Genomic DNA, 13,799 nt, shown 5'->3' with positions numbered 1-13,799 from the left:
ATTATTTTTGCCTGTCATCAGTTATTTGTGATCCGACATTAGGAATTTACAGAAAATTTGTATGAAAATTCAGCATTTTTCAAAAAAAATAAACCTAAAAAAACCCAGAAAATTTGCTATAGTGTTGAGTAATTGTTACTGATTGTTACTTTAACTATTTTGTTGCTTTTACACATTTTAAGTAATAAAACATATTTGTATAATCAAATATTCAATTTGTTTCAATTTGTAATGCTCAATCATCTCATTGAGAAGGAAAAATCACAATAAGTAAAACAAGTATCGGAATTTTCAGGAAATATTCCAGACCTCATAAAATTGTTTCCAAATTTCCGGATCGGCAAAGATTCTTTTTAAAATATGTGATTATAATTCAGCATGAATTAATAGTGGACTTTTACGTCTAATCCTCACTTCCAAAATTCTAATTGTTTACACAAAGCCTTTACTGCTTCCACTTATCTGTGAGCCTCTCCTTGCCAACCTTTTCTTATTTTAATATGAGTCTTAGTTCTTTCAGAAGCTTGTCATTAACAAGGAGAACAAAAAAAGCAAAATCGTTTAATTTCACATTTAGATATCTTGATGATGTTCTGTTCATTAACAGTTTAAACTTTTCTAATTGGGTTCCATTAATATATCCTCCCGAACTAGAAATAATAGAAACATCAAACACTGCATCCTATGTCTCATTTTAGACTTTTACCTCGAATTTGCCTTAAGCGGTCATCTTAATACCAGAATGCCTGACACACGAGATGATTTTTAATTTAGAAATTGTTGATTTCCCCCACCTTAGCAGCAATATACCAACGTCACTTATATATGGGATAATCATTTTCCAACTCATTCGGTATTCAATAGATTGCAACTGTTACTCAGAATTTATACAACGTCACTAGTGTCTCAGAATAAATACCAAAATAATTATGAAATCAAGCCCCCATAAATTATTACAATTCTAATAGGACAAAGACAGCAATACTATTTGTTCGAAGCACTCTAGGTGAAGGGAAATGTTTGCTTTCCCGCAATTGAACACACGATTAGTGTTGACATTAACGACATCGAAAACTGAATAAGTAAGATTCTTAACCGATATAAAATACCATACTAAGACGGATTTGGATGAATGTACTAGTAACTGATTATTTTACTTTTATCTAAAAAGATATAGACATTATACAAATGTTTACCATCGTTTGTTTATGTTTTAATGTTTTGACGTCTTTCAGTTTCCCTGTTAAATCCTTACATTCTTCTTACGTTCAATGACGTCATTCACCATTTGACGTGAGGTAAATCATTCATAAAAACGTACAAAGTGTCACTAGGATTGGAACAGCCCAAACAAATCATGACAACTAAAGAATTAAAAATACACACAAAACTCTATCTGAATTACATTTAGAATGATACATGTGTACAGACCCTTAGTCGACGACTGAAATAAACGATGAATAGAAAAAAACTAATCACAAAAGGTAACAAACGGATATACGTTGGTAAACATAGGTAAGCTGATAGGGTCAACAGTTTCTGTTCCATTCATTTCATTGGCATGTAACCCCATTGTTTTTAGGATGAACTATTGTTTGATAACAAAATAGTTTTCATCGATATCTACGATATTACCAAATCATATAATAAAATGGGTAGAAAATACCAACGCATGATGGCATTTGTAAAATTTTTGACGTATAACTTCAACTTGATTACTTAAATCTTACTTCTGATATAAGTTAAGATATGTGACAGATTTCATCTGTACCAATGGGATTCCTTATTTCATGAAATATGGGATTCCCCATAGTCGACACACTTTGAATTGTCCATTGCGAGGACTTCAACTATATGGTGGAATGTAGTTCATTTTCATTCTTTCTGATAGATCCCTATTTGAAGGCTATTTTATATTTTATATGGAGTCAGTGTTTTTTTTTTTTTGTATGATATATGCCTCCCTAAACAAGTTACTTGCATCTACGTTGGCCAATTTGTTTTTTTTTTTTTTTTTTTAAATGGTTAAGTTGAAATCATCCGTCCGTAAATATTACTGACGCCATCACGACTTGGTTGAGCGTTATGGAATATCCGTTTCACAGATGATTTCGGATATGTTCCTAAAGTCGTAGCTACAATCCCGTTCCCTTTTCACGAATGTGACCTACCGAATAAGACTATTTACCGGGTTTGTAATGACATGATCAACACGACGGGTGCCTCATGTGAAGCAGGATCTGCTTACCCTTCTGAAGCATCTGAGATCACCCCCAGTTTTTGGTGGGGTTCGTGTTGCTTAGTATTTATTTTTCTATGTTGTGTTTTGTATACTATTGTTTGTCTGTTTGTCTTTTTCTTTTGTAGCCATGGCGTTGTCAGATTATTTTTGATCTACGAGTTTGTATGTCTCTCTGGTATCTTTTGCCCCTCTTTCAATCTGTCAATAATTTCAAAACCAGGAATACTAGTGAAAAGAGAAGATACGTAATTAATGTTGGTTTTTTTCAATTTACTGTTGCAAGAGAAAGAATACTTTGATTGTATTAAATCTAACAATCTGGCTTGTTTAAATGAAACACGTGTTCTTAAGTCTCAATGAATAACTTTTGTATTTGAGCTGAGCTAAGTTGATGATTTATTCTCAAGAAGTATATTTAACCCTAATGTTAAAAGATTTTTAATGGCCCATGTGATATGCTTTGAAACATGTTTTTTTTTGTTTGTTTCCAATCTTTGGACCTGTATTGTGAAATAGCTATCGTGTTGTCTTGATTGTCACTTTTATTTTGTGGATTTTGTTTCTGTTTCTTTTTTTAAACTGTTTAATGAATTATAACTCTAAGTTACTTTAATTTCAACAAACAAACTACAATTTAATTTAACAGTATCAACAACAACAACAAATTATTTCGTGAAAAATATTTCCGTACTCCACCCCGAACAACAGAATTATTATTTTTACCTGTGTACGTTATTTCATTTAATGCCATTTTGTCTTAGGTTATTGTTGTCTTTCTGATATTGTTTATAAAGTATCATCCACATTTTTTTTTGTAAATATTGAAAAAATATGGTGTCATATATCAAATTTATTCGTTCAGTGTATGTTTTGTTTTTGTTAATAAATTTTTTTGATTGAGTTAAGCCATTTTAATTGATATTTTATAGTGTGTCTTTCTATATTGTAATGTTGCACTGCTGATTCAGGTTAGGGTGAAGGTTGGCGCCTGTTTAAACGTTTAAACCCGCTTTATTTGATTTCACCTGTTCAAAGTCAGGAACTCGTTGTTCAGTTGTTGTCGTTTGTTGATGTGGTTCATAAGTGTTTATCGTTTATGGTATTTTTTTATAAAGATTAGACCGTTGATTTTCCTGTTTGAATTGTTTTACACTAGCCATTTTTAGGCAATTTAAAGCTTGCTGTCCGGAGTGAGCCAGCCACGGCTTCATATTGAAGGCCGTACTTTGACCTATACTTGTTTACTTTTTACATTTTGTGACTGGGATGGAGAGTTGTCTAATTGGCACTCAGACCACCTATTCTTATTTCTATATATCAACAAATTATGAAAATGAATTGACATAGGCACTCATCAAGTCGATACAAAACCGAAAAGCAAGCAGCAAAAACATGAACGTGGCAATATTTCTTTTGGGCGGTGAACTATCATCTGTCAAAACTCAGATATGTGATATTATGCAATTTCATAATCCCACTGACAGCTAAGTGTGTAAAAGAGGGACGAAAGATACCAGAGGGACAGTCAAACTCATAGATTGAAATCAAACTGACAACGCCATGGCCAAAAATAAAAAGACAAATAGACAAATAATAGTACAGATGACACAACATAGAAAACTAAAGACTAAGCAACACGAACCCCACCAAAACTGGGGGTGATCGCAGATGCTCCGGAAGGGTAAGCAGATCCTGCTCCACATGTGGCACCTGTCGTGTTGCTTATGTTATTACAAATCCGGTAAATAGTCAATTCGGTAGATCACATTCGTGAAAATGGAAGGGTATTGTAGTTTCGACATAAGGAACATATCCGATATCATCTGTGAAATCCATAACGGTCAACCAACTCGTGATGGCGTCCGTAAAATTTACAAAGGGATGATTTCAACTTCACCATTTGGAACTCTTGGTTAAGGAATTATGTTTGCCTTTCATAATCAATGTTTTTAGAGTTCCAAAATGAAACTTCAATTCCATACCATTTAACATATTTAAAACAAAACAAAATAATGATACAGTATCTAACGATTAAACACCGTTTTATTTTGTAAAATTATTCAATTTGTTATAACCTGCACATAATAAATGATGCCATTAGGACACAAATACGCTGCGGATCTAGACAAATATATAAATAAACACCAGATGTTTCATATTTATTTTGTTAATAATTCGCAGTGATATGCACATTGTCATTGTCAGTGGTATCCTGTATACAAATGATACAAAATATATGAACTTCAGGAAATGTTTTATTAAAATGTCATGCCACCTGAAAACAAGGATAGAGATAACTAAGTCGGTGAAATAAGATAATATAAGAGAATATATAAAATTCTGTAACTGGAACATGCACCAGCTTACGCATCTTTATATTTATTTTTACATTTATATGTGATGTGTATGTATGCGTTAAAAGTACTTTATATGATTAAGAGTGGACAACACAAGTATAAACTAATCAAAAACAATTTATTGTTATTTCCTTTAGTATTTTTTTATTTTTTGGGGGTATTTTTTTCATGGAGTTTGGAAATTGTGTTCGCGAGTCGATCTGCTTTTCCGGCTTATGTGGTTTACTTTGTTGATTTAATATTAACTTACTCTTACAATTTTGTTTTTCATTTTAATAACACACGATATTGGTGCGTCTGAAGCGCTCTTCCAAAACTCAAAGTAAAACTTTGGAAACACTGGGCTTGTAAGTACTGGAATATAAGAGAGGTTAGATGTATGTGCCAAAAAAGAACATGACCACTAAGTTGAAGATATTGTCGGAACCATGCAGTTACTATTATCGACCATGTGCTAGACTAGAAAATGTCGCTTTATTGTTACATTTGATATTACAATTAGTACTAAATTACCTGAATAAATTTCAATGTGCTCTCATTGAACGTTATAATTGACAGATTTAACGATATTATTTTAGATTGTTTTATTCATCAGGTTTTCGCGTAAAATCGTAAGAATCCCAAGAGTTGATTAAGGTATTAGAATATGGTCATTCCTAGACTCTAGTATCTTGCAAATGTTTAATCATTCCATTCAGCTGAGCTTAAATTCTGGTAAGTTTTACATTACCCAATGAAATGTCAGCCTTCAAATGTTGAAGGTGGGTGTTAGCCCTATAAAACCAGAGACTATTCATTTTTAATAATACGTGTCATGAGTAGTATATTTATTTCTGTAATAAACATAGATGGAGTATTATTGATACAATAATACTTTTCTGCATGAAAATACTTCATCAAATTGGTTTCAAGAAATATTAATGTTTGAGGTAGTAATACTATTAAATGCAGTATGCAGTAAAAGGTGAAGATCCATAGTTACATACGAGTATATACTAAATTTACGATTGAGCAACACAATTCCCGCCAAAAACTGGGACAATGTTAAGAAGTTCGAAAGGAGAAGTAGATCCTGTTACGTATCTGGCACCCGTTATATAACTCATGTTCTTTTGGTCATGTCTATACCAGGATTGTTGCTGCGAATATAGAACATAGTTAGGTTCATTTGTGACATAGATGTTAATATATCATAACGGTCAACCAGCTCTAAAACTTTTTATGGAATGAATACAAATTTACCATGGGGAAGGAAAAAACATACAATCCCCTTTATTGTTGGAGTATATGCAATTTACTCCGTTTGTGTATTTAACTTCTTATTTACTGATTTATAAGAATTGAATATTAGTAAACTACTAGCGTCTTTTTATATCATCATACAATACATATACATCAAATAAAAAATGGCTGTATATAACCATGCACAATATAATATGCACGAAATATCAATTTGAATAGATTTTATATATACATGATTGTAGCCAGTACAGTCAAAACATTTGATATGAAAACATACACAAGTATATACATAAATAGTGAATTAATACCTGTCACTATATGCTTGAATACTATTTAACGTGATGTATGATGGTTTACTTTAACAAATAGTGACTTGGATGGAGAGTTGTCTCATTGGCACTCATACCACATCTTCTTATATCTATGTATGCATTTTTTTACCTTATAGAAATTAAAAAAAGATTGAGTTATCATTGCATGGAATGATCTCAGGCGGTCCATAACATTTCACACCATCTATGTAGAATACTTTAGCCTCACCAGTACAGAGCCATGGCACAGGAGGCATAAATTGTGGACAAGGATCTACAATTCAAGATGAATGCAACTATTTAATTACTGATATATTTATTATAACAATGCAGATATAAAAGGGGTTACCTTACCGGAGTCATACAGCTAGTATGAGTGTTGTTCAGTCAAATTGGGAAATCATACAACTTCGTAATTCATGTTATTGTTTACTTAAATAGGTTCACTGGTATTAATGAAGGCCATTTGTAATTATTTTAATCAAAATGATCAGAGCGGTATTAGACATTTGCGAAAACTGTCATACACCTACGATTAGGATTACGATTACACTTACAGGTAACATTTAAACTTTGGTCGTCTCAAAGTGTAAATACAAACTGTCGTTCCAAACCAATGCTATCTCCTTAATGATGTTTTTAAATGTTGAACAATTGAGTTTTCAAGCAAAATATGTAATTATAATGTACATATTTAATATTGGTCGTTGTGTTAAACTATAGTTGAAGTATGCCACTCTAAAGTACGCATATGAAAGAATGAACGAACATCATTTCAGAAAATGATTTGACATCTGAGAAATTTTCGCAATGGCAGTTTCGGTGGTTATCGCTTTGGGTAGTTCTGAATTAATTTCAGCAAGACATAGTGTTATGGCAGGCCTAGGGCAATCAACTAATGAGCATGTTGGCAATATAATAAGATTATACAAATTGTCCTAATTTTTTTTTAATGAGAATGAGAGATTCAACAAGTTGGTGTTTAAGAACTACATGTATATATAATATTTTCTTTTTTCGTGGTATTTCACTTCCCTTTCGGTATATTTTTATAATCTTTTACTTTATCTCAATCGAGAAAACAGTTTGTCTACGTTTCCTCTATCAATAAACATTCAAAAGTATACCAAAAAAAACACAACCCATTTTTTTGTGATTATATTTATGTCGATCTTTCAAATTTAGAATTTGAACTATAATTCATCATCGTCAGACTCTGATGAGGAGACACCAAGACTACGTAGCAACTTCGGAACCTTTTTCGTAATAAACTTGCTGTAGGCCTCATGATTTTTTTTAATCAAATTCATGAGCGGCATTTTTTTGCTTTTTGGTTTTTGTAGCTTGGCCCTCTTGGCAGCTTGCGGTTGCTCAATTTCCTCCTCATTCGTGTCCTCTCGTTCTTTTGGTTCCTCTGGCTCTTTCGGTTCTTCCTGCTCTATATTTTGTTGTACTGAAGTAGCATTTTGGGGGTTTTTTTTCGGCTCTGAATTAACTGGCCCGTTATTATCATCTTCAGAGGATAGATCTTCAAGTATTTTATCCCTTTTGTCATTTGCAGTTGATGGGCCAGGGACATTTTGATGATCTTTTGTCAACCTGGTCTCCAATATTTTTACTTTAGCAAGCTCTTCCCTACAATTTAAAAAAAAAGGAATAAAAATATATTTTCTTAGAGGATAAAAAGTACAAAGATACAACAGTTAAAACATTGATTGTGTGATGCTAAACTTCCAGTGACAAATATTTCATGCATGTTCAAGACGATACAATAATAAAAAATCAAATAAGCTTATGCAGTTAAGTCGCGATATAATTGTTTTTTAAAATGTTATATATATATAGATTTGTTTTAGTGGGAAAAAAGGGGGGACGTAGAAAAAACCAACCTTCATTAAATGAATTGCGATTGTTACAGTAAAACAGGTAGTTTAATGATGTTTGTTTCTGTTTTTTTTTTTTTATTTAGAATTTGTCTAACGCTATGTATATATCTCTGACAAAATATTGTAAATAGTTGACATAAATACATACTTGACCATGATATTCTTGATCTTATCTGCCGGAAGGGCCAACAGTTTGCCCAACTTTACTGATAATCTTGTTCTGATTTGTTTGTTGGTGCAATTTTTGTAGAGATCTTGTGCATCGTTTGTCAGAGTATGGATGTTTTCCTTTACTGTATCAATTATTCTGTCCCACGAACACGGGTGTGTCTGATATGCCCGCAGCATAAGTAATAACTCCTGGTCAGATACTGCGACAATTTTCTTTTTCCGTTTTAGAATTGAGGGTCCTGCAAAAAAAGGTCAAATAATTAGAAAAATATTAAACCAGAAATGGTAAAAATTATCAAAACCAGGATATATTTTTGACGGCAAGACATCCAACGCGAGTTTGTTTAAAATTCTGATTAACTCACAGACGAACGGACAGACACCGGACAATATTTCAAGAGAACTGCGCGGAGGCGGGTTTGCTAATTATATTGTGTTACTTCCTTATCGTATTTTCCGGTGAATTTCAAGTGCACCATTTGAAGAGTATCAATTGAACGAAATTAGAACAGATATTTGCTATACAAAATAAGGTAGGTCACTTATTTGTTTGTTTGTTTTTCATTTTGTACAGTTAGATAAGGTATATTATAGACTTGGAATACAAAACACACAAAAAAGGAAAAAAGAAAAAAAGATCTCTCTATATATATATATAACTATTCACAAAAAATATATTGCAAAGATCACATATTTTTTTTATTGTAAACTTACCTTTAATTGCGTCTATATCAGTCATGTTGTCAACTACAAGCTGGTCGAACATAAAACGTGGATGAAGGTGCGCTTGAAATGCAGAATAGGTCCACTCTAATATTTGGAATTTTACTATCTTTTCAAATACGTATAAATGGCAAATTTCAAGAAGAAAAAAAGTTTAGAAAAAAATAGAGCCTCCTTTCTTAATTGAAATTCCCCTCCCCTCACCTTGAAAAAAAACCTATTTGCTCAATAAATTTTAGAATTTTCTGAATACGATACAGTAAAGATACATAGGCGATTTTTTTTAAATTGTACTATAGAGAACACTTATAATGAAGCCGTCGTCTAAACATGAAGTTACCCGCAAAATGAATACGTTGATTGAAAGGGATCAAAGGTAAAAGCTACAGACACAACTGTTAACAAACACCCTTATACATGTACATATATGTGAAAAAAAGAAGATGTGGTATGATTGCCAATGAGACAACTCCCCACATGAGACCAAAATACGCAGAAATTAACAACTATAGGTAACCGTACGGCCTTCATCAATGAGCAAAGTCCATGCCGCATAGTTATAAAAGGCCCCTAAATGACAATGTAAAACATTTCAAACGAGAAAACTAACGGCCTAATTTATGTATAATTAATTCTGTTAAAGAGCAGTTGCGAATACAAAACTTAATCGTGTAAAAGAAGGAGGAAAGGAAGGACGGAATCTCAATTTTAATATACCGCCCGCTTTTATATACGTAGAAAATAAATGATGGATGTATTTGTGATATGTTGTTTTTTTTTCAGTTTATTTCCGTTATGGATGAACATCGCAGATTATCCATGGTAGCATTACCTGCCTTGATGCAGCCTCCACCAGATGATATACAATTTATTCGTCAGCTAGTTCTGACCCTTGCGACGCTAGTTAAACCACTGCCAGATCAATCTTTAACAATCAGGGAAAGAATTATAGGAAATAATGTGCACTTTTGGAACGGGAGAGATGTTTTCACTTCTTTCGCTAGCAACCGATATTCTTTCTTTGAAGTAACAGGTGAAACTCCTGAAACTTTGCTTCAAATTGTAGCCGATGTGAACGTTCTTTTCAGACAGAGAACCGGTCGAAATCATACGCTTTCTCCAAGAAACAGAATACTTGTTTTTATGCTATGGTTACGATCGTATCCGTCATATCACAGGCTTTATGTAATATTTGACGTTAGTGTTTCTACTATTAAAGATGAAATTCATGCATGTATACCTATTTTTGAAGAAACATATAGCCGTCTCATTCATTGGCCTTCTTTGAATGAATGGCAGGACTTACAAGGTGGGTGGGAAAAACTTCCGTTTGCAGTAGGAGCTATTGACGGAACTTCAACTGAAATTTATCGGCCAATAACAGAACCACAGGAACAATATTATTCGGGACACAGACAATATCACTGCATTCATACTCAAGTTGTTATATCGAACGAAGGCAGGATATGTTATGTTGAATGTGGATTTCTTGGACATCAAAACGATGCTCAGCAGTATATGTTGATGCGAAATATTGGACAACAACTACCTTTCCCGGATGAGCTATTTTTGCTTGGCGACAAAATTTATCCAAACAGACATCCAGTATTGACAGCTTATACTAGACAGCAAATTGTTAGAAAACCCCGGAATATGCAGAGAAAATGTAGAAAGTTAAATAGACTGATAACCCATTATAGAGTTAAGGTTGAACACGCAATCGGAGAATTAAAAAATTATAAAGTTATGGGGACTTTGTGGAGACATCCAAGACAGCGATTAACATCTGTTGTGACCATATGTGCTGCCTTCGTGTGTCGCCGTAAAGACTTATTTACCTAATAAAAAAAATCATTTTACTATGTATCTTTATTTGTTTTGTTTTTTTTTCATTTTGAGATGACCCCTTGTTTTTTTTAACTGTAATCGTAAGTCTAAGGTGTAATCCTAGGTATAGACCTAGTTTCCGCAAATGTCTAGTACCATTGCGTTATATTTTATAGTATTTTATTTAGATATAATGGTTATTTTACATATACCCAAAAATCATTAGCAAACCAAGGTCATAAAGTTGAAACTATGCTGTCATTGTTTGACACGTATGTAGCAAGTATTTTGAATTATAGTTGTGAAGTTTGGGGAAATCACAAATGTGATGATATCGAACAAGTTCAAATGAAATTCTTAAAACGTATATTAAAGGTGAAAGCATCTACTGTTAATTATATGGTTTATTGTGAGTTGGGACGATACCCTATGTTTATAGAAAGATATTGTCGAATGTTAAAATATTGGTTTAAGTTATTATGTACTGATAACTGTATTCTTAAATGCTGTTATGAAGAAATTCTCGAGAGATGTAATAAAAAACCAAACGACAAATATAACTGGGCCTGTCGAATTAGAGACATATTATACATGTATGGGTTCCAGGATGTATGGTTACATCAGGGTGTTAAAAACGTGGATTTGTTTTTAATTGAATTCAAAGATAGAGTAAAGGGTAGCTTTCATAGTGAAATGAACTCATTTTTTGAAGATTCGCCAAAATGTATGCTGTATAGATATGTATTTGACCCCAACATGTTACAATTTTATTTAGATCATGCTGTAAATTATGTTTATAAACCATTTATTTGTAAATACCGCATATCTGCTCACTGTTTGAATATAGAACCTGGTCGATTTTAGAATATTGAGAGACATCTGAGACTTTGTAATATGTGTGATAAACAAGTAATTGAAGATGAATATCATTTTATTTTAGTATGTGAAAAGTATAATGAACTTCGAAAGAAATTTATCAAACCATATTATTGGAGAAAACCTTCGAATTTTAAACTCGTACAACTGCTATCTGTTCATTATGTAAAGGAACTTAACAATTTCGGGAAGTTTTTATTTCTGGCCGAGAAGGCACGTAATTAAATTCATTTATAAATGCTTAATATGTGTTATATTTTATCATACTCTGCTGTACTGTTATATGGGTATACTTACTTATATGATTATTTGACTAATTGTTTAAATGTAAATATATTTCACTGATGTAATTGAATAGTTGTAATATTTATATTCTATAAGTTGTATTGCTTACGAATAAAAGATTATTATTATATAATTTAATTGACAAACCAATGTTGTTAAAGTCAATATTCAACTGAATTCATGTTCTACATTGCCAAGTTTTCTATAGCTAAGCAGTCTTATAATTTATTTCTGATTGCTAAACAGTTGGCGGCATATCAAATTGATTTCATGCTTATTTATGCGATTCAAAAGTGAACATTTTTGTTCTTAAGGATCTACATATGATAAGAACCTAAACACGGATAGTTTGTATTTAATCGTTTTTTTTATGAGATTTTATTTTTTGTGTCTTACCTGAGGTATACACTCTTTTGTGCTCAGTGCTAAAAAAATGCAACTAAATTACAAATCATTGAACGATGTCATCCCTTTTAGGATCTGTCGTAAACATCCTCACCAAAGATACCAGGCTTATGATTTTGAACGCCAGACGCGAGTTTCGGGTGCAAAAAAATCACCAGTGAAGCTCAAATCAACAAACCTAAATGGTCATATAAGGTATGAAAATCGATTCTGTTAGTAAATTTATGAAGTAAGATCTTTTGGTCTGCCTTCCTTGACTTACTTATTATGACGAAATGTATAGATCCAAATATCGTCGTTCATCTTTGCATATGGAAAAGTTTTATGGTAAATGTGTTTGGTTGATGCTAGGTACAGCGTTAAATTGATGTCGTTCGCACTAGATATTTGCGACACTCGGGTTATTGAATTATGTTCGCGGAACAATTTGAACTATCCTGCATTTAAAAACAAACTGAAATCATAAGCTAGCAACCTATTTATGGTACAAAAATTCTAGATACCAATCATTCTGATGATACTGTCAATTTTTCATTCAAATTACATCCATTGTCTTCCAAATAGATAAGTTATTGTATATAAACTACACTAAGTATTAATATGTATACTTACTTGTTAATGATCTCGTTTGCTGGAATGAAAACTACATGAACATATAAAAAAAGTCTTTTTATGATGCATGCTTTATTTATTAGTTTTAAGTGGTTTTGAACTAGCTTCCAGTGACTGCAAGTACTCTGATTACGGTGCTTATGTCTATTGTTGTGCAGTTACTCCACTGTCCTACGTTAGGGGAGGGTTGATTGCTCCCACACATGTTTAACCCAGGCACATTTGTTTTTGAGGGAAATATGTAAATATAGTTATCTAATGCAACATACGCGTAAACATATAATTTTTGTATTGGGTCGTTGACTGGAACAAAAAACCACACTTATCAAACAAATGATAAAGTTTTGTATATACGCTATGTTATTTAACTGTGTCAAGTATAATTAGTGCAATTTAAACAACAATACTTTTCTTTTTTGATAGTAATATTATTTACAGAATAAAATTGGCCACACTAGCCGTTGTTTACATGCCTAACTAACTAAGTCACGTTTGCCAGTCATTCCATATAAAATTTATCAAATGGTGTTGCTATAAGTATAATCAGAGTAGGTTGTTTAAGTTATACCTGTTCCTTTTTGGGTTAAAACTTTTAAGTCATTTGCCATTCAAGTGCTATGTTGGTTTTTTTTGCATTTAATTGTATAAATCATGGTTACAAAAACCTCTGAACGTTTATTATCTTATAACAGATAAACATAACAGTTAACAGATAGCAAATACACCATGGTTAAATTGAGCAAGATTGCGATGTGTTATTAATTTATTAGGTCGGCTCAAATCATGAAATCAATAGAAATTTATCAAATAGCAAAGGGTTCCTTAGCCATTTGGATTTAATAAAAGAAAATCACAAGGTATA

The 13,799-nt window shown here is 32.3% G+C and overlaps 1 protein-coding gene across 1 annotated transcript; it reads right to left on the bottom strand.

The window, feature by feature from the left end:
- Positions 1 to 7,345: 7,345 nt before the first annotated feature.
- On the bottom strand, positions 7,346 to 8,458 carry LOC127722334 (uncharacterized; the record flags this gene model as incomplete). Its single annotated transcript, XM_052229220.1, has 2 exons — positions 7,346 to 7,787; positions 8,154 to 8,458. Coding segments are annotated over 2 exons (747 nt in total), but the record flags the coding sequence as incomplete, so codon positions are not given.
- Positions 8,459 to 13,799: the final 5,341 nt, after the last annotated feature.

Source organism: Mytilus californianus, unplaced genomic scaffold (genome assembly GCF_021869535.1).
Source record: "Mytilus californianus isolate M0D057914Y unplaced genomic scaffold, xbMytCali1.0.p SCAF_12, whole genome shotgun sequence".
NCBI classification, from domain to species: domain Eukaryota; kingdom Metazoa; phylum Mollusca; class Bivalvia; order Mytilida; family Mytilidae; genus Mytilus; species Mytilus californianus.
Note: the sequence above shows the minus strand (reverse complement) of the source record. Positions and strands in the feature narration are given on the sequence as shown.